The sequence below is a fragment of the Sinocyclocheilus anshuiensis genome, unplaced genomic scaffold (assembly GCF_001515605.1).
Source record: "Sinocyclocheilus anshuiensis isolate Anshui unplaced genomic scaffold, SAMN03320099.WGS_v1.1 scaffold130, whole genome shotgun sequence".
Taxonomy (NCBI): Eukaryota; Metazoa; Chordata; class Actinopteri; order Cypriniformes; family Cyprinidae; genus Sinocyclocheilus; species Sinocyclocheilus anshuiensis.
The window spans coordinates 1,256,912-1,280,746 of record NW_015544207.1 but is presented as its reverse complement, the minus strand read 5'-3'; the positions used below and the strand labels follow the sequence as shown (position 1 = coordinate 1,280,746).

The following is a 23,835-nucleotide window of genomic DNA, read 5'->3' as shown; positions in this document are numbered from 1 at the left end:
GACAAAACGTATTTTCACAGATTTTTTTTCAAATGAAAAATATTGATAGACTCATTCTACACTACACATTTTCATCAAATCCATTTTTACTAGCTCCTCAGATTACAGAAGTAAAATGGGTCATTCATTCTCAATAACCTTGAAGACAGAAATGTCGGGAAAAAAAAAAAAGTTTAATCTAACTACCTATTCTTAGCCATACATTTCACAGTAATTAAAAAAAAATAATAATAATATTTTGTTTGTTTGTTTTTGGCAAGATAATGACAACCGCAAAAGATCTTTACTCTTCAATTTTATTGACAAATCTCCTCACAAATAATTTCATAGTTGTGAACCGCTTTTACAAGGTCACTCTTCTGTATTCTGAAAATAAAACCATCAGAGCATATAAACACTGTAAACCGATTTGAAACCTATATGATGGGTGTGAACACACGGAGATGTGAGTTAAGAGTCTGACGAGGAGTCTTTGACGTCTGTGCTCTCCGTGGCCTCGCTGACCTCACTCATTTCTTTACTCTCTCCTCCGCTGTCTCCATCTCCATCCTGCACCGTCAGCTTCTCCACCAGGCCAGTAACAGATGTTTCCTGAGATGGTGAAGCCTCTGAGCCCCACAGACGAACACCTGGTTTCTGCAACTGCACATCAGGAAAAGTTAAGTGTTTTACACAGTGGTGATTTTTTTTGTAAAAATAAACAGCTCTACCAGCATTCGACACTGACTAAGGAAGCAAACTGGTAAGTGTAATGTGTTTTTGAGCAAGTAAACTTGCTAATTAGTGACAATGAATCTGAGATTCTGTATATGAGAATACAGAAAATGGATCCAAAAAAAAAAAAAAGCTACCAGTAGCGTTTTAGTTTTTGAAGGTGAACCCAATTTAGCCCCCTCTAATTTTTTAATTTAAAATCTGCAGAAGGTGCGACTCAATTGCACTGACCAAATTTAGACGTGTGAATTCTGTTACTAACACTTTTCTACCTAAAATAATTGGCCAGTAATTATCGAAGATAAATACATATATTTGATTAGGAATTCAAAATCCACTTGGCTCACAACTCCAAGTTGGCACAAGCCTCTTTCTGAGTTCAGCATAGACATATTACGACTACTGTTAGAGTCCTAATCAAACAGTTGGAAAATCCGTGAGGAGGCAAATTGAATATTTGTGGTTTAATTCACCGAAGATTATTATTCTTCCACATATGTTCAGTGGGTGTAGAGGTTCAGGTTACAATTTGGAAAATAGTTTATTCATCTTCATTTGAGGAGTTAATAATGATATGTAATTGCAACACCACATACCTCATCTGCCATCTGTGTGAGATTCCTCTTCATGGCATAAGCATCTTCTCCATCAGCATAATATTTGGGCTCCACCTCACTAATCCTGCAACACAGCATCAGGAAACCTTTGGTATGAATGTAATGCAATGCAATATCACAACATAAAGAAAAGAACACACTACAACTTAATGTCTCTCCAATTTATCATGATACATATTCATACACAGTTATAAATGGTGGTTAAAACTGAGCTGTTTTTGAAAATAGGTTTATGCTAGTGCTGTCAATTTAACACTAATTTAGTACAATTAACAGCTAATCATGCATTTAATTATACTGATGTTTTTAAAGTTTAACTACTTCTGAAGGGTCATTAACACAGAATGTCTTCTTCATCCCTCTGCACTGTTTTAATTGTTTTCTATTTAAAAACACTAACGTCTCGCATCTTGTGAAAGTTAAGAGACACCTGCAGTTATTTCATTGTGTTACACTCCATCTAGCATTTTATGAGATTAAATTTGGAATTCATTCATTTAGTTTTAATTGACTGACAGTCCATATTCTTTCACAATACAATATAATAGAACTGGGAAAAAAGAAGTGATAGGCTACTCACTGAAACTTAAGTGTGTTTGAGTACAAGTGAAGAGCAGCCCGGTTACTGAAATACAAACAAACACAGTCAGGAAACTCTCTCAGGCCTGATATGACAATAGAGATTGTATATACTACCTCTTCCTGACATGTAAAGAGACATATTTGGCATTGAAGTTCTCAATCATGGCTCTGCTGGCTTGATCCATCAGTTTTTGAGCCAGTCCAAGACGCCTGTGAGAGCGTTTAACTGCCTGTATTAACACACACAGCAGTGCATTTATTTATACACATGCAGACAGGATGAAAGACGACATCAGCACAAATGATGAGAAAGAACAGCAAATGTTTTCAGAGTAAAAACTCTAACCAGTGATGTAATGTGTCCATGAGGCACATCGTCAGGATCCTCCTCCCTTTAAAATGTAAAATATGCAATTTATATAAAATAAAACGTATAATTTTATTTAAATAAAATGTATTATTTAATTATAAAAGTTATGAATATTACATAATTAATTGATTATTACATTAATTATAATTATTTGAAAAAATAACCTTTCTTAAAGGGACAGTTCGCCCAAAAATGAGAATTCTGTCATCATTTGCTCACCCTCATGTCATTCCAAACCTGCATTACTTTTTTTTTTTTTACCTGTAGAACATAAAATAAGATCTTTTGAAGAATGTTTGACTTCCAGTGTATTTTTTGTCCATACAATGTAAGTCAATGGAAACTGAAACTGTGTGGTCACCAAGATATCTTCTTTAAGTCCCACAGCAGAAAGTAAGGTTTGGAACAACATGAGGGTGAGTAACTTATGACCATTCTCAATTTTGGGTGGTTTATCCCTTTAACTTAACATGGACATTTCACACATGAAAGCAATAAAGAAAAACCAAACTTACATTTTAGCCAAAACATATCCCACTATCTTCCCATTCTCATCCTCTGCTATGTATGACAGCTGGAAAACAAACACAGCTGTTCAGTAAAGCAGTTCAGCATATGATAATAAGTGATTATATAAAGATCAGTGTCAGTCTCAGACCTGTGGCCAGGACAGACCGTGGTAGAAGTAGTACTTCATCTGATAGTTCTCTGGAAGACACAGCAGGTTGCAGTGCTGCATGTTCATCAGATCCTCTGGCTGGAAAGAGAAAATAATTGAGTCAAGCTGTTCACCTGCAGTAATACTGAATCATTCACATTAAGTACATTAGCCAAAACTAATTCTAATATTCAGAGAGAAGCTGGAAAATAGTCATGTATAACTAAACTATGACTGTTTTGGTATACGGTATATATACATATATATATATAGTTCATTTATGTAAGTGAGGATAGCAAAATAGAGTGAACTGTGACATATTATACTCAAAAATTCTTCATACAGTGGACTATAAGTAAAATTTGGGATCAAAAAATATTCAGACACTATGACCTGACCGTGTTTTGCTTAACGTTAAGTGTTTTTTCTTTCATTTCTAATGCGACCTTTTTACACCACAGACTGAACAAAATTAAGCACTGCTTGGTAACCGGTTGACCTAAATTGGTATTATCTAATTGTGTACTTAAATTTAACAGCTGACAGCTTTTCAATCTAATTCATTACATACTTTTCTACAAAAGCAACGCTACAGAACACGGTCCCTTTAAAAACTATTAAACTGCAGAGCGTGTACGAGTCAAGCAAAACATAGATATAATAAAAAGACAAATAATATTTAATACATTCAGTGCCTCATCGTACGGAACGCGTCAATGATGCCTAAATGGGTTTTGAGACAGCCACTGCACTAATTTAACTTCATTTCTCACCCGTGCGTTGCGTATATTCATTTTGCCTTCCAGATTGCTTGATAAATATATTATACATAAAAAGACAAATAATATTTAATACATTCAGTGCCTCATCGTACGGAACGCGTCAATGATGCCTAAATGGGTTTTGAGACACAGCCACTGCACTAATTTAACTTCATTTCTCACCCGTGCGTTGCGTATATTCATTTTGCCTTCCGGATTGCTTGATAAATATATTATACGAGATCAATAAAGCTGTCAAATAGACAAAGATTTTTCTATAGAACCGAATAAGCAGGCAGATGGACACGGCTACACCACTACAAACTTGTTGCCCATGACCGGAAGACGGATGCTTGGATAGTAAAGTCCTTCCGGTGATAACGATAATAAAAGTCCTTGAAAAAAGCCACGAAACCAGGGTTTATAAAAGATTTACATTCTGGGTTATTTGTTTTTAATAAATTATTTATATTGTAAATCCTATTTATGATTAAAAATCAGAGTAGAACTATTAATACCTCCGGGCCTTCATTCTGTTTTTATACATTTAATTTTATTAAAGCCTGATGGATATCAAAGCTCCTAGTTTTTTTTTTTCTGAAAATAATTTCCACTACTCTTCCAGTCTTTCATGTTTACTACATAAGCGTTTTTAAATCCTTTTATTGAAATTGCAGTGATAGGATTTCCATGTGCATGACAGAAAACATCTATTTAAACTAGTGCTGTCAAACGATTAATCGCGATTAATCACATTTTATCCACGAATAAAAGTTCTTGTTTACATAATGTGTATACTGTGTATATTTATTATGTATATATAAATACAAACACATGCATGTGTATATTTAAGAAAAATATGTTATGTTTATATATTAAATATATTTATATATATAATATAAAATATAATATAAATATATATATAGGCCTACGTGTAAATATTTTCAAAATATATACTGTATGTGTGTTTGGTTTTATATATACATAATAAATATACACAGTACACACACATTATGTAAACAAAAACTTTTATTTTGGATGCGATTAATCGTTTGACAGCACTAATTTAAACAATTGTACTAAAGTCTCTATAAACAAACAAACAAACAAACAAACTGACGGAGTGTCAGAGAAATCTACATTCAAAACAGAAATCCCCATGACTTTTCCAGGACTGGACAAAGACTACTTGCTCAGTCATTTTATTGCAATATTGGCTGTACTGAAACAAGCCAAAGACATTAAGGGAACATGAAAGGACCAGATGAAAAAAAGCAATGAGACATGTGAGGCATCTTAACTATGCTTTATTGTAAAAGTAGTTGTCTATTATAATACAATAGAAAACACTGGGCAGAACTTTTACAGAAAAGTTAAATATATATATATATATATATATGTTGAAGCAGCCAAAAAAATATGTTGAAGCAGCCAACAAAAAAAAAAGAAACCAGAAATTAAAAATGCATTACAAAAGCCAGACAAGCAGTTATTCCCCAAATCTACTGATAAATAAATCGGTTGTTATAGGCACCCTGTCAGGATGTTGAAATTCAGAGTGGTCAAAAACTCACCCTCACAATACATTGACTAACAAAGTTGTTTATAGACACTGGTTCAGTGTGTATATAATAGTGCTGAAACCAAAAGCAATAGCGAGCAGAAAGAGACCATACCCAAATGAGGCAACAAACATTAAATCTCATCTATTACATTATTTTCAGAGAGATGTGGAATGTAATACATCTGCTTTACAGTTTTTCTCAATTGCTTTGGCTCAGTTCCAGCAAACAGTTGTGACATTTGCACTCACAGTTTAGAGAATGTTAAGATTGTTTCGAAAAATGTGCCAAAGCAATTGAGAAAAACTGTAATAAGACTAAACATATTCGTGGCTCATTAAGCCAATTGAAACCTTAAGACATGGTAAAATGTCATAAACATACATGCATTGGAATCCTAATCCCTGTAGGTTTCTGGAATCTTTCTTTTGTGTGGTCTAATTATAGCATTTCATTTTAGATTTATACAAGCTTGCCACAAGAAAAAAAAATGCAACAAAATACTTTTATACCACTTCTGAAATGTGAGCAGCATTTAATGTTAAGACTTTTGCTTGTGGAAAGAGGAATGCACAACAGAAGCTGTGCTTTTCTTTAAGAATAAAAAACAAAGGGAATGACAGCACAGTATAAAATTTGTATGAATATCATAATGATGCTCAAGTGCATAACCAAAAAATTGTAAATGTTGTTCAGTCCAATGAACTATAGAACAAAATAATGAGAAATGTTGACTTCCATAGTATTTTTTTTCCTACTATGGAAGTCAATGGCAAACACCAACTGTTTGATTACCAGCAATCTTCAAAATATCTTCTTTTGTGTTCAACATAAGAAAGCAACTCATACAGGTTTGGAACGACATGAGGGTGAGTAAATGATGACAGAATTTTCATTTTTGGGTGAACTATCCCTTTAAGTGCCCTTTTCTCTCTTTTATTTCAGGCATTCATCTTGGGCTGATTTTTAAAAAAGGCTTCAAGCTCCTCATTTCTGTCGTCCTCTTCTTTCACAGTTTGTGTGGGTTCACCCATTTGTACGTACCCTCGTAGCGGAAGCCCACCTTCTGTACCAGCTCATCAGCCTCTGCAGGACCACGGCTATGAGAGAGCCAGAGAAAATGTGAGAGATATTACACATCACTTCATTAAAAAAAAAATACTTAAAAAAAAAGCATGTTTTACCTTCCGTATTTGTATTTGACAGGTGGTGTCTTCTCCTTCTCTATCTGATGAAGAAGAGGAGTGAAGATTCTCCAGGCTTCCCTCAACTCATCACTTTGATAAAATAAGTCAAATTCAGAAATGGTTGTTTCAGGATTATTACAACAACATATTACATTTACATTACTGTAGAGATCACCGTAAGAAACGCACCTTCGTACAAAATGCATTTGGCTGCCACAAAAGACGTCCAGAATCAGACGCTCGTAGGCATCGGGCAGCTTAACGTCCTTTGAAAAGGGAGAACAGAGACAAGCACATTTATAAAGAGAAAAGGAAGTAACTTTAATAAAGATTTCTTATTTCCCACATATTATTAGTCAAAGTTGCCAACTAGGACAAAAGAAACAGAGTGTGAATGGATGAAAGGTGTTTGTTTTACCCTGTATCTGCTGTGGTAGGTCAGGTCCAGCTCGGTCTCCTCAGGGCTGAAATAGACTCCGGGTTTCTTGCTCATCATCTTGGCGTAGATGGCCTCGTTGGGCTGCACACGCACCACCAACTCATTCCTCCTGCACTGAGAGTTAAAGATGTCTCCGGGAACGTCTGTGAACTGCAGCCTCACCTCGGCCTTCCTCTCATTCAGAGCCTTTCCACACCTGAGGATGAAGGGAACTCCTGGAGGGAGAGACGGGGTAATCAAATTGTTTAATAAAATATCAACACATTCAGGAAGAGAAAGACTGTCAGGTATATACTGCTGTTCAGTTTTGAGTCAGTAAAATGTTCTTTTGCCGTTACTGAAAGAAATTAATACTTCTATTCAGCAAGGAAGCATTAAATTGATCAAAATAATGAATTGACAAAATAAACATCTATTTCCAAAAAATGCTGTTCTTTCTATACATCATATTAGAATGATTTCTGAAGGATCATGTGACACTGAAGACTGGAGTAACGATGCTGAAAATTCAGATTTACCATCACAGAAATTAATACATTTTAAAAATGTATTAAAACAGAAAACAGCTATTTTAAATTATATTAACATTTCACAATGTTGCTGTTTTTACTGTATTTTTATCACAAAGGATGAGCAAGAGACGTCTTTTAAAAACGTTTTTAAAAATACAACTATAAACTTCTGAACAGTAGCGTATGTGCTAAAATTTAATTTTGCATTTTAAGCCACAAAAATATTTCAATTTCAAGAACAAAAGGTTAGTAAAGCTTCTCATTTAAAGGGGTCATATGATGCGATTTCAATTTTTCCTTTCTCTTTGGAGTGTTACAAGCTCTTGGTGCATAAAGAAGATCTGTAAAGTTGCAAAGACTAAAGTCTCAAATCCAAAGAGATATTCTTTATAAAAGTTAAGAGTTAACCACGCCTACCTAAAACGGCTCGTTCTAACACGCCCCCACATGTCTACGTCACTATGTGGGAAGATTTGCATAATGCTGCCCAAATGTTCACGCAAAGAAAGGTGCAACTTTTATTCTCATTGTAGGATTGTTGTTGCCGCCGCCATGTGGTGATTTTTTTAACCTTAAACCGCATAAACACATTTCATTACACCAAATACACAAAATAATGTTCTTTATAGCAACATCATATGACCCCTTTAAGGTCAAAACTTTATACGTTTGGCCAGACTGTAAATATTAGCTAATTAGCAATCACTTACCATCCCAACGTTCGTTCTTTACATAAAGCACTGCTGTGGCAAATGTAGCCTGAGTGGAGCCTTCAGGGACAGTTCTGTCATCTAGATAACCCAGTTTAGCCTCTCCTTCTCCATCGGGATCTCCCACATACTGACCCAAGACCACATCTGAGAGAGAGACCGGCTCAATGCACTTCAGCACCTTCACCTGTAGAGGGACACAGAGCGAACAAAAAAAAAAAAAACGGGTATTATAAAGGAGATCTATAATACCTGTAGACAGCTATCCAGGATAATTGCCATTTATCTCAGCAAAAGCACTTCACTTGGATGCATCATGAGCACTCATTTCTGGCTTTTAACCAATAAGCAAAGCTGTGATTGAACATGCACACACACACACACACAAATAAATAAAATAAAAAAACAACTCTTTGCAGTAGACGGGAAGAAACACAAGCCTACTTTGTCATGTGAAAAGTCTTAAAACAAAAATAAAAAAAATGCATAAATACACAACCAGCAAAAGAAAAAAACATAAGTCTACTTCAAAAAAAAAAAGAAAAAAAAAAAAAAACACTTAAACAGAAAAATAAGTCTACTTCACACGGTTAAAAGCATTCAAAAACAAAACAAAATAAAAGCATTGCAAAAGCAAAATAAAATAAAAGTAAATAAACATTAAAAAAATCAGTACAAAGCAAAAGAAAAAAACAAACAGGGACAGACTTCACACTGTTAAAATCCTTTAAAAACAGTACAAGAAATACAAATGAACTGAAAAAAAATCAGTACAAAACAAATAAACCATTACAGTGAAAGTACAAGTCTACTTCATCGTTCACACAGAAGTCTTAAAAAAAAAATCTAAATAAAAATTAATAAACAAACAAATCCCTATTTGTATGGGACTACTTCACACTGTTAAAAGCTGTCAAGAACAAAAACAAACAAAACAGTACAAAATGCAAAAAAAAAATAAATAAAATAAAAATCAGTACAAAAAATAATTAAACAGGGACAGGTAAAAGCACAACTCTACTTCACACTGTTAAAAAGTCTTTAAACAAAAAAAAACAAAAAAAAGTACAAAATTATAATAAACAAAAACAAACAAAAAAACAAAATAAAAGAAAATAAACAAAATCAGTTCAAAGCAAAAGAAAAAATAAACAAGGACAAGGAAAAGCACAAACCTACTTCACATTGCTAAAAGTCTTTAAACAAAGGGGAAAAAAAACAATAAATGAATGAAAAAAATAAACACACCCTGACCCCTTGGGTACTACACATAATCACCATAATGTACATTTAAAATCAATTATTCTGTAGTACAAACCAAAAATGAACACTACCCTGAAGCGTAATGTCGGAGCCAAGACCTTAATTTATACATGCTACACTCCGCCAACCTTTTATGCTAATGTTTAACTGTAAGACAGTAGTGATGGATGAACACATTTGATATATTTGCTCCTCAATGCTAAATTCAGGATCATTCAGATAAGCGGCAGTAAAGAGTGCTGCAGGGGACGGCTGTGCACAGCTCATTGGCTGACCGGCTCGTTACCTTCTCATCTCTAACATCATCAGAGCTGGTGGATGCAGGCTTCTCCATGGCAACCAGACAGAGCATCTGCAGCAGGTGGTTTTGCATCACATCACTGGAGACAGAAAAGAGAGGAATACATTCATTTATAAATCATGCTTGATTAGAATATCAAAATCCTCGCAGCCTTTGAAGGGAATCCTCATGCACAGAAAGTGCAATGTATTTTTACACACTTTTTTTTATTTCTCTTTGAAATTATGCAGTTTTATTTGCATTTTCCTCTTAGGGACTAATTTTATGGTGCTTCACACAATGCACTTTCATTGTATGGAACATTTTGTGCAGGCATCAAACATTTTGTGTTCCACAGAAGAAAATCATACAGGTTGAATGAAACAAACAGGTTCAGTTTTTGGTAGAATATAATTTCATAACATGCAATTAAAGATCTTAGTGTCACAGATGCAAAAATCATCTCAAAGCAAGAAAACTAACCGAATGATACCAAAATTGTCAAAATATCCCCCCCGGCCCTGGGTACCAAACGGCTCTTTGAAGGTCAGAACCACACATGCCACACTGTCCCGGTTCCATATGGGGGCAAATATCCGGTTTCCAAACCTGTAGAGAAAATAGGAAAGAAAACTGTGACTAATGAGACAGATACAGATGAAGAGATTCCTGGTGGAGTTTAACCCTTAATTATGCATAAATGACAACTGTGTGTGACAGCCAGTGAAAGGATCAGGCAGACAGGGATGAAAAAAAGAAAGAGCCGCCCGCACCTGAGAACCATGAGGTTCTGGACCATCTCTTTGCCTAGGTAATGGTCTATACGGTAAATCTGGTCCTCAGTGAAGAGAGAAGAGAGATGACTGGTTAACTCCTCTGAGCTCTGCAGGTCACGTCCAAAAGGCTTCTCCACGATTATCCTGTTCCAGCCTCTACCAAACATACAAACACAAGAAATATGCTGCACTTGAAAAATGCCTTTGCTAGGGCAAACTCATATACACAGACTACCAGAAAATTGAATAGAAACTACACCTCGTATCTCGCCAGCGGTATTTTAGAATTATTAGAATTATTAATATACTATTAGATTATTTATTAACATTTTGAATTAGCTTTTATTTTTACATTTTCAGTTTTCAAGTTTTAGCAATATGGGGACAGATTTACTAACAGCTTGCACCAGCGCAAACCATCTTTTGGCGTTAAAATAGTACTGTCAGTTTTTACTAAAGACTCACAGTGAAGAATTAGCGCTGAAAAGGCGTGGACAGTTATTTTTGTGCCTGACCTTATTGAATATGCATTTGTACGAGTTTCCCTTTCAGACACAAAATTTACGGGAGGAGAGTATTCAAATGAATCACGCAATGCGATTTACTAACGTTTGCAAATTTCTGGTATTTGCGCCATTATTTTACACCCCCAAAAAAGCATGTTTTAAACTATTTTGCGCTTGAAATGGCTGCATTTGTTGTAGCTAGGAGGAGGCACCACAGAGAACAGATTTTTCCCACACATTTTAATTTATTTGGAATGCCAGAAGAACAAATTATTCGAATCGGAACATATCCTTATGCTAATTTGCGCTGCGCTTGGTAGATTGTGTTGGTCATTATGGAACTGAGATGTTGCGTTGGTGTTCTTTAATTTGCGCGTTGTCAGTAAATCACCTGCAGAAATTTCCACACCATCTGCGCCGCTTTGAAATTGCGCTCTCGTGCTAATTCGCCCCATTCAGTAAATCTGGCCCTTAGTGGGTTTTTTTTGTTTGTTTTTTTACTAAGTTTCTTTTTTATTTTACTAATAAATTATTTTTTATTAGTTTTAGTCATTTTAGTATTGCAAATTTCTGGTATTTGCGCCATTATTTTACACCCCCAAAAAAGCATGTTTTAAACTATTTTGCGCTTGAAATGGCTGCATTTGTTGTAGCTAGGAGGAGGCACCACAGAGAACAGATTTTTCCCACACATTTTAATTTATTTGGAATGCCAGAAGAACAAATTATTCGAATCGGAACATATCCTTATGCTAATTTGCGCTGCGCTTGGTAGATTGTGTTGGTCATTATGGAACTGAGATGTTGCGTTGGTGTTCTTTAATTTGCGCGTTGTCAGTAAATCACCTGCAGAAATTTCCACACCATCTGCGCCGCTTTGAAATTGCGCTCTCGTGCTAATTCGCCCCATTCAGTAAATCTGGCCCTTAGTGTTTTTTTTTTGTTTGTTTTTTTACTAAGTTTCTTTAAATATTTATATTCAGCTTTAAATTATTTTTTATTAGTTTTAGTCATTTTAGTATTTAAAATTATTTAATTTCAGATATTTGCCAATTAAACTTTTAGTAAATATTAGTTTTTCATCTAATATTTATATTTTATTTCAGCTTTATATATATAAATATTTATACAACAGTTCTTTCTGGTCCTTGAATCTGATTGGCTGATAAGAGGTGATATTAGAGTCCAACAGGAGTCCAACAGAACTCCAACAGCCGTTCCACCGTTTGTAATGGTGAAGTTGGCGTATTTCTCACATCGAGTGTCATAGCGGAAGCCAAAATCCACTATAATTTAAAAAATAATACTGTTTTGTGTCACGGAATATAGCTTGAAAGAGTTTTTTAGGTGAGAATGTACTTGTTTGGACTTCAAATATGCGATTTGTTAATAAAGATGATGTCTATTTGAAAATTTGCTTCGACATTTTCGGAGATGTGAGCTCCAGGCCGTCAGCTGTCCTTCAGCGCTCAAACCCGCCGAGAGTGCCTCACCTCGGCCAGATCTTCTGGAATCTGCCGCTGGCTCTGATGACTCTATAGTGGTTAAAAATGAGATATATTTCGTTTTGGGTAAATCTAACGGGCAGTCTTTGGTCTCGTTAATCTATTATTTGTTCCAGAGCAAATAGTTTGGGCAAAATATCATCATGTTTATGTAAATTCAATGCTGTATATCAGAGCTCTGTCTTTGTACTTTTGACTAAATTGCAATTTCAGATATTTGCCAATTAAACTTTTAGTAAATATTAGTTTTTCATCTAATATTTATATTTTATTTCAGCTTTATATATATAAATATTTATACAACAGTTCTTTCTGGTCCTTGAATCTGATTGGCTGATAAGAGGTGATATTAGAGTCCAACAGGAGTCCAACAGAACTCCAACAGCCGTTCCACCGTTTGTAATGGTGAAGTTGGCGTATTTCTCACATCGAGTGTCATAGCGGAAGCCAAAATCCACTATAATTTAAAAAATAATACTGTTTTGTGTCACGGAATATAGCTTGAAAGAGTTTTTTAGGTGAGAATGTACTTGTTTGGACTTCAAATATGCGATTTGTTAATAAAGATGATGTCTATTTGAAAATTTGCTTCGACATTTTCGGAGATGTGAGCTCCAGGCCGTCAGCTGTCCTTCAGCGCTCAAACCCGCCGAGAGTGCCTCACCTCGGCCAGATCTTCTGGAATCTGCCGCTGGCTCTGATGACTCTATAGTGGTTAAAAATGAGATATATTTCGTTTTGGGTAAATCTAACGGGCAGTCTTTGGTCTCGTTAATCTATTATTTGTTCCAGAGCAAATAGTTTGGGCAAAATATCATCATGTTTATGTAAATTCAATGCTGTATATCAGAGCTCTGTCTTTGTACTTTTGACTAAATTGCCTAGCAACTTTTATGATGGCTGTGGTTTATTAAATATTATTATTCAATAAATAATATTTTATATAAATAGTATTTAGTGTTAGGAAACAGTGTGTGCATGTGTGTTCGCAATGGTGATTTTAGTTACATTGTTTTGCAATTAGATGGCAACAAGAGACTGTTTTTACGAGGAAGCAGTAAAGACTTTTATATCGAAAAAGACTGAAACAGAAATTATTTTTACTTTTAACAACAGCACTGAGCAGCGCTGTCAAAGGAAATCACCCTTAACTGATGAAAGGATAGTACGACAAAGATACAGCACTTTCCTCAGTGGACATTCAAACTAATGTTTTATTTGTGAGTATGAGATTGAGCTGAAGAATGAATGCTGTATCAGATGCAGGTAATCACAGTCGCTCAGTCAATCTCTCTCTCATAATTCTCTACTATACATAATACACCACTTTTAATACAGTAATACAATAAGCTTTTAATGAAGCAACTCAACGTTTCTTCGTTACTAGTTCTAAAGTGACGTTTTCGAATTAATAACAGAGGCAAGTTTAAAAGCAACTGCATGCGTCTGCTCCTCACTTGGTGCTCATGCACTGATGCTTGATGTTCTTGGTGACGTCGTGGTAGACGCTGGGCGGCAGGGCCAGGTAGAAGAGGCGGTTGGCCTCAGCTCCTCCAGGCAGGGACAGCAGGTGAGTGTTCAGGTTAGCGAAAGAAGATTCATCCACATACTTCCCGCTGATGTAAGAGTTCCTGCTGAAGAATGCAGCGAGTCGATCTGCCTCAGAATCTGCCACCTTAATGGAGTTGAAAAAAAGAGAAGACATTTTAACACACAGTTAATAGGCAGTAAATAGACAAATGCACATGTAGAAACTCTCTGAGCTGTGACCTTCATGTAGGGCATGCAGGCCGTGCGTATGGCATCCACGGTCAGATCAGAACGTGCAAAACCCACAAAATATGTCTGTTCAGGGAGAAGACCGTCTCTGAACAACCACCTACACGAAACAGACAGAAATACTTCATACCGATCAAAGGTTTAGGTGTCAATAATGTTTTCTGAAAGAAATTAATACTGTTATTCAACAGAAACACACTAAATTGATCCAATTGACAGTAAAAACTTTTATATTTTTTACAAAATGCTTTGATTTCAAATAAATGCTGTTCTATCGAACTTTCTATTCAAAGTACCCTGAAAAAAATAAAATATATATTCAAATAAAAAAAGCTAAATAAACAGTAATAATTGTAATTGTAATACAATATTAATAAATATTAAATTGTTTATTTTACAAAATGATTAAATAAATGCAGCCTTGGTCAGCATAAAAAAAGTACAAAAAAACACAAAAAAATAAAAAGAAGTTACAATTCTCACCAGATCCAAATGTTAAATGGTGCTGTACTAGTAAATAGTAGTTTTAAAAAGCAAAATCAGAGTACTCACCACAAAGTTGGGTAGATTTTCTTTTTCGCCAGATCTCCCTACAAAAAGAACACATTTGTTACATCACGGAACAACTTATTAATATAGGCTGAATTACACAAAAGCTGTTCACTGTGTTTCATAGTGCAACATTTTCAAATTTTAATCACAAAAAAGAATTTCATAGCGAAAAGCTGATCGGTGATTAGAGTTAGATGATCTTAAAGGCTAAATGTTGAACACGGGGCCCCGACCAAAAACCTCAACATCATTGCAACCTACACAATGAGAGCACTATTGGGAATTTATCCCACTTTACATTTGCAAACCAATTATTAAAAAAAAAAAAAAAAGACATTTAAGGAGCATCTTCTCACCAAATATTTTCTGTAAAGCTGTTGTGAAACAATATTTAGTACAATGACAAACAATATATATTTTATTTTGGATATAGCATTTCAAAATAATATCATGATTCATGCATAAATGTTTTTTTATATTGTGCATAAATGGATCTGTAGACATGTATAGTTGCCTTTATATTTTAATGAAAGGGGTCCCTCACAAAGAGATCATTACAGTACATAAGAAAACCCCCGTGCTTGCTGTACTTCTGAAAACTGAGCAGGAGTATGATAAATTATTTATTGCTTGGAGCCGTGAAAGCACCAACTTTTGTCTTTGTTCACATTTCTATTTTTGCTCGATGACACACTTTGTTTCTCTATTTTTTACTATTATTACTTTTTTTAAATGTGTGCTTCTATTTTTACCCATAGTTGACAAAATAAAACAGCAAATGTGCATTTAAAAGTCACAATACAAATACTGATGATTCATACTGTTTGCACTGGTATATACAAATTTTGTCCAAATGCTCTCTATGGTAATAATGCCCCTCTAATATCACCTGCCACAAACCAGCAAGTTACATCATCACTTGGTTGAGAAGGAAGTTACTGACATACAGTACATTTATTCTGAAAATGACTTCATTGCTTTTGTTGTGTAGTTTTTCAGGATAAATACATCTACAAAGGAAAGCAATCTGCATTTGTTAAACTATTTAATGGTGCCTGTAAGTCAAGCCATGTAGTCATTTTTATTATAGAGTATAGTCTGATTAGAGTCAACTATCACCATGAATCACTGTGATTGAAGAGGAATAAAAACCTAGGGAACTGCCATAATTTCTGTGGAACATGGTGACTAATTTTACAAAAACATATTATAAAGATAACTAAATAATAAATGCAAAATACACAAGAACAAGATACAATGTAGCTTAAAATAACAGTCGACCCATCCCTGCTCCATGTGATTCAATCTTCTCAATGCAAAGGTCGTTGATCTCAGCAGATCTGCTCCACACCCATTCGGACACATGAGAAACGCTCTGTGCACGGTGAGACAGCACTATTCTGTTTGTCTTGGCTGATTTATGGCATTGTGGGAGAGTCCCATCTCTCCAGCTATGCATTATTGGGAGATATTAGTAAATATATCAGTTCACTATTTATTCTATTAGTCGCTCCTGCTGCTGTGCTATGGTAAAAAAGCACTCAGTAATCGTGACTTGACAAATTCATCCATGACCTTTTAGCATTGCATTATTAAACTAAAACAAACACACAAACCTAAGCAGCCAGAGAGACTGTATGTATTTATTCTGATAGTGACTCAACATTCCAAAAGAAAAGTGACTTGTTTTTGTTCATAACTGAGGAATCTCAGTGAAGACAGTGTAAACAGTAGAGCATGATGCTAAGGCCATGGGACTGATTTCCAGGGAAGTGCATGAAACGATGAAAAGGTAAGTTGAATACAATGCAAGCCACATTTGGGAAAAAAAACAAAACAAACAAACAAACAAAAGTAAAGGTACAGTAATGCATTCAAAACCTGGGGTTTCCGTTTCAATCACTTAAGCAGCTTATTAAACCGATAAGTCACATGACAGAGTCAGACAAGTCCGTCCTAAAACATATTAAACAATTGTTGGTGGAAGCAGATAATACATATAAACAGCTTATTTATTTACTTACAATTAAACCCAATATACTATTTTTTGGCACCAGATTTTTTATTTATAATTTTTTTTTCTGTGGTACTGACAACAAATTATGTCGATTGAGCATATAAGGTAAAAAAACATTTCAGAAAAAATATATATACACAACTATGAAGCAGCCCAACTGTTTTCAACATTGATAATAATAGGAAATGTTTCCCTGAGCAGCAAATCATCATTTTAGAATTATTTCTGAAGACACTGGAGTAATGATGCTGAAAATTCAGATATGCATCACAGGAATAAATTACATTTTAACATTTATTCAAATAGAAAACAGTTATTTTAAAATGTAATAATATTTTCACAATATTACTGTTTTATATTTACTGTATTTTGATCAAATAAATGAAGCCTTTGTGAGCATGAGACTTCTTACAAACTTTTAAATGGTAGTCTATATAATTCATAAATGTGTAATCCAAAATATAAAATATATATATTTTTGCACAAGACAATATTTTTAGATATTCCTGTCCATTCCATTTAAACACACATTTTTTTTTTTAGCACATTTGCTTTATCTTCGTATTTTAATCAAGCAAATCATTAAAGGCCTAGCTTAATTCTGTTACTTCGTCTGATTTGTGGAAAATGTCTTTATTATAAGATTACGTTTTTTTGTCATTATATAATGGCAACTGATGAGCAGACTCCACATGCAAGTGAAGCAGAATTTCTATAGCATAGATTATTATTTTTTTAAATCAAAAATTACCCTCGCGTGTTTTTAATTAAAATGAGGAGTGTAATTTGCAAAGCTACATAGCTAATGACAACTACTCACACCGGAATGCTCACAAACTGCCTATAAAATGAAGTTAGGTACAAATTTGGTAATGTGACAGGATGGCTGGTGGTCGATGCACTGAATCTAAGTGGCTCAAGGTTAGACAAATGAGCTGATGTTGCATCTGCATTTTGACATGGTTTCTGAATGGACTTAATATTATGCCATAAACCTGTGGAAACCATGCCAACCAACAATCCAGACCCGGCCATGCATATCCCTCTCTCCACCATCTTTCTGACTGCACCCCCATCCCAAACACAAGCCAGCTCTTTCACCTCTCTCTATTCACACCAACTGAAAGAAAAGTGCTGACAGAGAGTGATATTGCATAATCCAGCTCACTAGTACCTATTTAAAAAGCCAAACAATAAGAACAGGAAAAGCAACAACAATAACAAAGATCGTTTCACAAAGCAGTTGTGTAAAAACAGACTAGTAAAATGCTGAACAAAATAAGGAGTAGGGGTGGGCGATATGACCAAAATCTTGTATCACGATACGAGTAATTTTATCACAATAACGATATATCCCGGTATACGGTGGGTACGGAAAGTATTCAGACCCCCTTAAAACTACAATAAAAAAGAAATGCATTGTGTAAATTAATTAGTCTTCACTGTGTAAAATCTATCTCTATCTATCTATAGGCATAATTATTAGCATTATCATTATTTATTTATTTTCTTATTCTAGTTACAAAAGTGATTTAGTCAAGAGCAGTGAGATATTTTCTCTCACTTTTGTTTGATTAACATGAATGGCAGACAGGATGAATATTGGACAGCTTCGCTTCCCCTTTAAGACCGAAATCCGGATCCAATATACTGTTACACATGCGCTTTCTCTCGCAACGGTTTACGTTCCCTTAAGACCTAAATGACCGTTTATGAGGATACTTGCAAAGCCGGGCATTTGGACGCATATAAGTGTTTATGCAATCGTTCAAAGCCAATAAAGCGGCAAAAATGCTCACGAGCTCTATTAGCAGCTGATGCGCGGCTTACGCATTCCTCTTACACAGAAACAGAGACAGCGCGCACATATAGCTCTGTTTGTGTTTCAACGGCCTAAAATCAGTCATTTAAACTGCAGTGCTTAAAAACGCGTGCAAACATTAAGATTTCGTGACCACGCAATGTGACGTGAGCGCGCATGCTGCTATTCACATTAGGGATGGGCGATACCCCTTCTTTTGTTTTCGATAAGATACCGATATTTTTCAAGGCAGCATCATCGATATCGATACCGATTCGATACTTCTGCACTAAACTTTTAAATTATGAAATGTATTAAATTATTAAATAGTAAAATGGGTAATGATACCCACTTAACTTTATTTTTTAAATGCATTTTAACATTCAATACACCTTAATTACAACTTAGTTTATATTTTTGTTTCCATAGGCCTTTTGTGTACATAGAAAAAGTCTTAGATCTTTGAGTTCAGCTCATGACAAATGGGGGCAAAAACAAAAGTGTTGCGTTTATAATTTTGTTCAGTGTATATACAGTATAGGCATAATTATTAGCATTATCATTATTTATTTATTTTCTTCTTATTCTAGTTACAAAAGTGATTTATTCAAGAGCGGTGAGAGATTTTCTCTCACTGTTGTTTGAGTAACATGAATGGCAGACAGAACGAATATTGGACAACTTACCCTTTAAGACCGAAGTCCGGATCCAATATACTGTTACACATGCGCTTTCTCTCGCAACCGTTTACGTTCCCTTAAGACCTAAATGACTGTGTTTATGAGGATAGGCTACTTGCAAAGCCGGGCATTTGGACGCATATAAGTGTTTATGCGATCGTTCAAAGCTAATAAAGCGGCAAAAATGCTCACGAGCTCTATTAGCAGCTGATGCGCGGCTTACGCACTCCTCTCACACAGAAACAGAGACAACGTGCCCATATAGCTCTGTTGTTTGTGTTTCAACGGCCTAAAATCAGTTGTTTTAAACTTCAGTGTTTAAAAACGCGTGCAAACATGAAGTTTTCGTGACCACGCGCTCAGCATCGTGACGTGCGTGCGCATGCTGTTATTCACGTTTCTGCCTGCATCCCCGTGTAATGCATGTAAGACTGCCGTCATTCAATGAAAAAGTATTGCCGTAAACAATGTATTTTGCGGCACCACGAAATAAACGATAGAGCATAATATGAAACGATAGACTTTTAATTTCGTCCATCCGATATATATCGTCATATCGCCCAGCCCTAATAAGGAGGAACAAGGAAAATCTAGCCAAAAAAGGAGGAAGAGGGTTTAAATTTCACAACTAAACGTTAAGAAGATTAACAGTCTATTGAGAAGTGTAAAAGCCTGAACTACTATAATGCAAACTTCACTTTCACTTCATTCTTAATATTTTGTATGATTTTTTTTCATACATTGGGTCTGTCAGCATTCATCACAGTTTACGTTTTCATGCCGAACCTAATCAAGGCTGTCTAGATACAATAAGTCTTTCATCATGTCTAGCCAATCACAGATCTTCTATCACCACACTCAACCAATCAGCTTTCAAGGCCTTAAGCGTTCATGGGCTGTGAACTGAACCGCTGAATTACTCGACCACCCTGTCCTGTCTGGATGATAAAAAGAAGCCCTACGCTGGTAATGTGCCTTCATGGTTGCATAATTTCTGCTGTACTTCCTTGTACAAAATATCAAGGCTGTTTTATTAATTCAGAGGAATCTGAGATTTTCTTCCTTTATTGGATCAGCAGTTAGCAGGCTGTGCTGTAAAACTATATGGCGTATAACCAAAGAAACTACCATGTACAAGAAATAATATGAAATAGGATCTAAATCAATACGTTAGTAAATGATTTTGGACAAATTGGACCACTTTTTGACAGTAATTTCAATGACTTGCCTATTAAAAATAAAGGTTTCCAAAGGGTTTTTTTTTTTGCAATAATGCCATTGAAGAACCGTTTTTGGTTCTAGGTGAAAAGTTCCAAAAATAACATTTTTCCTTAGGGTGAAGAACATTTTAATCTAAAGAACCCTTCTCCACTATAAAGACCACTTTTATACAATGAAAATGGATGTTACAGGTTCTTCATAGAGTGTACATCTACAGTACATGAACTGTTAAGGTCTATATTCTGGATGCGGTCATATTCTGGTATTTGATTATATGCGTACAGTATGCCAGTGTGTACTTTCTTTTCTCAAAGAGTCAAGATACTGTCATTGGTTAGATTTTTTAGTATTTTTTCACTAGGGATGTAATGCTGTAACGACTGATTCAAGTCGGTTGAGATGTTAAACAAATCGTGATACAATTGGGGGTATGAGTTTACATGAATGCATCTCTGAGGGGAACTGACTGTCTTCAGAAAAGTTTAGATGGTATTTTCTTTTCATCTGGCCTCTGTATAATGCATAATAAAGTATTTATAAGCACAGTGCTGCTTTGTTTACAGCGGTAACCAACAGAAACACAATATTGCTGCTGTTTCATAAGCGCCACCTGCTGTCAGAGAGTGACTTTGCATTCTCATCCAGCCTGTCTGCTGTTTCCGTTTTGTTCAGATGTTTTATGTGGTATAGTGTCACAAAGCTAAATCAAATTCCCTTTAAGGCAAGTCATGTGACTCGGCGGCCATCATTGAACCGCCTCTCGGGCATGCAAGTGCAGCTCCTATCTCTTTGAATGGGGAAACATCAAATTCTCCCAAACCGTTCGCCAAGCTTAATTTAAAATTTCAGATTTGAAATCACCAATGAAATCTGACAACAACTGTCTCATAAATGTTGTTTATTTTGCTCAAATAGCATTAAAAAAAAGCTTATTTTTCAGGCTAGACCAGCCAGTGCGCATGTACAGTACTAAGCGCATGTCTCAGAACTCTTACTGTTTCTATAGCAACCAGGACTTCTAACGGCAGCTGCAGTGATGCAATGACTTTACCGATTAGCGATTGGCTCTTTTGCTCAGAAGGCGGGGCTTCGTTCGATAGAGCGGCCATATTGAGTGTTGAATTTTTCTCCCCATTTAAAACTATACGAGTGACACGTCTTGGGTATTCTATAGTCTTTGGCTAAATCCATTCTGTTTTTGCTTCAAATTTCAAAATTATACAATCTAACTTAAATCAAGCCCATGCTGCATGTACGCATCATCTTTGTTTGAATTGTGATTAAAATGCAGTGGTTGCCTCTAATTTGTAATGAAAAGAGCACAGGCAAAGTCTTAGTTTGTTTATATGAAAATATTTTATATTATTTATTTATTTGGGATTTGTTTTAACATTTAAATTTAGTTTTGTTATGTGACATTTCAATTTCACAAAGAAATGTGCAGCATTTTGTCTGAGAAATAATAAAAGCACTCTTTTCATTTATAATTTATCTTAAATCTAATTTTGTTCAAATTGTGGGAAAACTGTATCATCAAATAAGTATTGTGAATTGTCTCACATTGCGAGTTGTGTGAATTGTTACCTCCCTAGTTTTCACAATATTTTAATTAGGACTCTAACACTTCTTATCTCCAACAATCCCAACAACACCACCATGAAATGGAAAGCATGGCACAATCATTAATAAACACATGCAGTAATATGTAACTAGAGCAACAGAAGAAAAGCAAGGGGATGAAAGTTTGCAGTAAGGACTAGGGCTGCACAATTAATCGAATTTTTATGGATGCCACAATTACGTAATTGTTCAAAGCGGCAACTAATCGTTCAAAGTCCACTTATGTTATTCTGCACGCTTAAGATATGTTTTTTTTCTTTCTACATGTTATCTTAAGGGTTTTTCCATTGTTTTAGTTTTAGTATAACATTATAATACCATTCATTTTGTACTTTTTTATATTTTAAAGAAACCAATCCGATGTATAGTTGACATTTGAGGCTTAATACTATAGAAAAGCACTAAAGGTTTTTCAGTTAGAGTGTTTTCAGCTTGTTTATTTTCATATAAAAATACGGCATGCAGTTGCATCAAACAGTGGTATAAACATCATTCAATGTAAATTGTGATAATCGTAATTAATAATCGCAATTACAATTTCAAGGGAATAATTGACAATTATGATTTTTTGTCATAATCGTGCAGCCCTAGTAAGGACTTAGTTTACAGAATGGCGAATTCTAGAATGTGGAAATGCTCATTACAAACTACATGCAATCATGGAAAGTGTGATGAAATCCGGTGATGAAACTGTATGCGCACCTGTGCCAGTTGTAATGCGCTTTACAAACTGGGAAGTTGTGGGGAGCATGCTTTTTTGGTACATTTTCTGAGTAACACTTTAGATTAGCGAACACATATTCAGAACATTGGCTATTTCAGATTAATATAATACTGATGTGCATGTAAATGTAGTCACTGTAAAGAAAAAGTAGCCCAAATACATGAATTCACACACATTTTTGCTTTGTCAATCGATGTAAAGTGTACAAAATAAGAGACAATTCATGGCTGCAGATGAGACCGTATCAACTCCTCATTAGTAGAGACAGAGAGATTTAAATATAGACACACACACTGATACACATACACAATATAGATACACACAAACAAACACACACTGAGACTCACCGAAGCACCCATGATGATAAAGATATGAACGTCAGACTGGTGAAATTCCACATCATCGTGTAGCTCTTTCCTCAGCCGCCCAAACACTTCAGAGCGTGAGAGGGGAAGGCTCATCTTGTCTGTCAAGAGGTCAGAAAAAGATTAAACCGCAGATCTCAAGTTGTCCTCATGTTCATAGAGTCATATCAAAAGTAGGTTTATGATTGTTTTTTTAGCTGTCTGGAGTTACATTACAGCTGTATCATTTCTATTAAAAATAATTTCATTTTGTTTAAGAAAAGTTAAACAAAATTTTGTTTATGTTTTTAAATGTGCCAAAAAATATTTCTAAAATAACAGTTAAAATATTATATATATTAAAAAAAAAAATAGGTCAGTGAAAATGTTGGCAGGCCAGTTAATATATAATGTTTTGGAAGATAACAGACATCAAGGATGGACAATAATGCTGATATATACATAATGCAACAATGACAACAAAAACAGCAAAATAACACTATGTATGTTAATTAGCCATCACCAACCTCAAAACGGCTAAATAAATAAATTGGTCTATCACTACTGAAAAATGATGCACGTAAAGGTGTTCTCCAAAGAGCTTTTACTAAAGCTGCTAGGGCTGCACGATTATGACAAAAATCATAATTGTCGA

The 23,835-nt window shown here is 35.0% G+C and overlaps 2 protein-coding genes across 11 annotated transcripts in view; both read right to left on the bottom strand.

The window, feature by feature from the left end:
* Positions 1-287: 287 nt before the first annotated feature.
* On the bottom strand, positions 288-4,081 carry LOC107696956 (N-alpha-acetyltransferase 10-like). Of its 4 annotated transcripts, XM_016497530.1 has the most exons (9): positions 3,912-4,081; positions 3,715-3,740; positions 2,942-3,040; positions 2,799-2,857; positions 2,260-2,305; positions 2,028-2,143; positions 1,912-1,956; positions 1,311-1,395; positions 288-642 (listed from the first exon to the last, which is right to left on the bottom strand). In XM_016497530.1, exons 2-9 carry the CDS (start codon positions 3,733-3,735, stop codon positions 451-453), a joined length of 663 nt encoding a protein of 220 aa, XP_016353016.1. In that variant the 5' UTR covers positions 3,736-3,740; positions 3,912-4,081; the 3' UTR covers positions 288-450. The 4 variants fall into 4 exon arrangements, with proteins under 4 accessions (XP_016353016.1, XP_016353015.1, XP_016353014.1 ...); XM_016497529.1 differs by lacking the exon at positions 3,715-3,740 and having other exon boundaries at positions 3,886-4,081; XM_016497528.1 differs by lacking the exon at positions 3,912-4,081 and having other exon boundaries at positions 3,715-3,780.
* Positions 4,082-6,259: 2,178 nt separating this feature from the next.
* g6pd (glucose-6-phosphate dehydrogenase) overlaps positions 6,260-23,835 on the bottom strand; it is a 20,465-nt gene continuing 2,889 nt past the window's right edge. For all 7 annotated transcript variants that reach the window (XM_016497605.1, XM_016497602.1, XM_016497606.1 and 4 more), the window contains 12 exons: positions 23,184-23,302; positions 14,774-14,811; positions 14,213-14,321; positions 13,900-14,117; positions 10,429-10,587; positions 10,139-10,264; positions 9,662-9,755; positions 8,113-8,299; positions 6,870-7,105; positions 6,641-6,717; positions 6,449-6,541; positions 6,260-6,364 (listed from right to left, as the gene is read on the bottom strand). In XM_016497605.1, the coding sequence (XP_016353091.1) occupies positions 6,274-6,364; positions 6,449-6,541; positions 6,641-6,717; positions 6,870-7,105; positions 8,113-8,299; positions 9,662-9,755; positions 10,139-10,264; positions 10,429-10,587; positions 13,900-14,117; positions 14,213-14,321; positions 14,774-14,811; positions 23,184-23,297 (1,542 nt within the window). In that variant the 5' untranslated portion in view covers positions 23,298-23,302 and the 3' untranslated portion in view covers positions 6,260-6,273. The remainder of the gene's footprint in view (positions 6,365-6,448; positions 6,542-6,640; positions 6,718-6,869; positions 7,106-8,112; positions 8,300-9,661; positions 9,756-10,138; positions 10,265-10,428; positions 10,588-13,899; positions 14,118-14,212; positions 14,322-14,773; positions 14,812-23,183; positions 23,303-23,835) is intronic.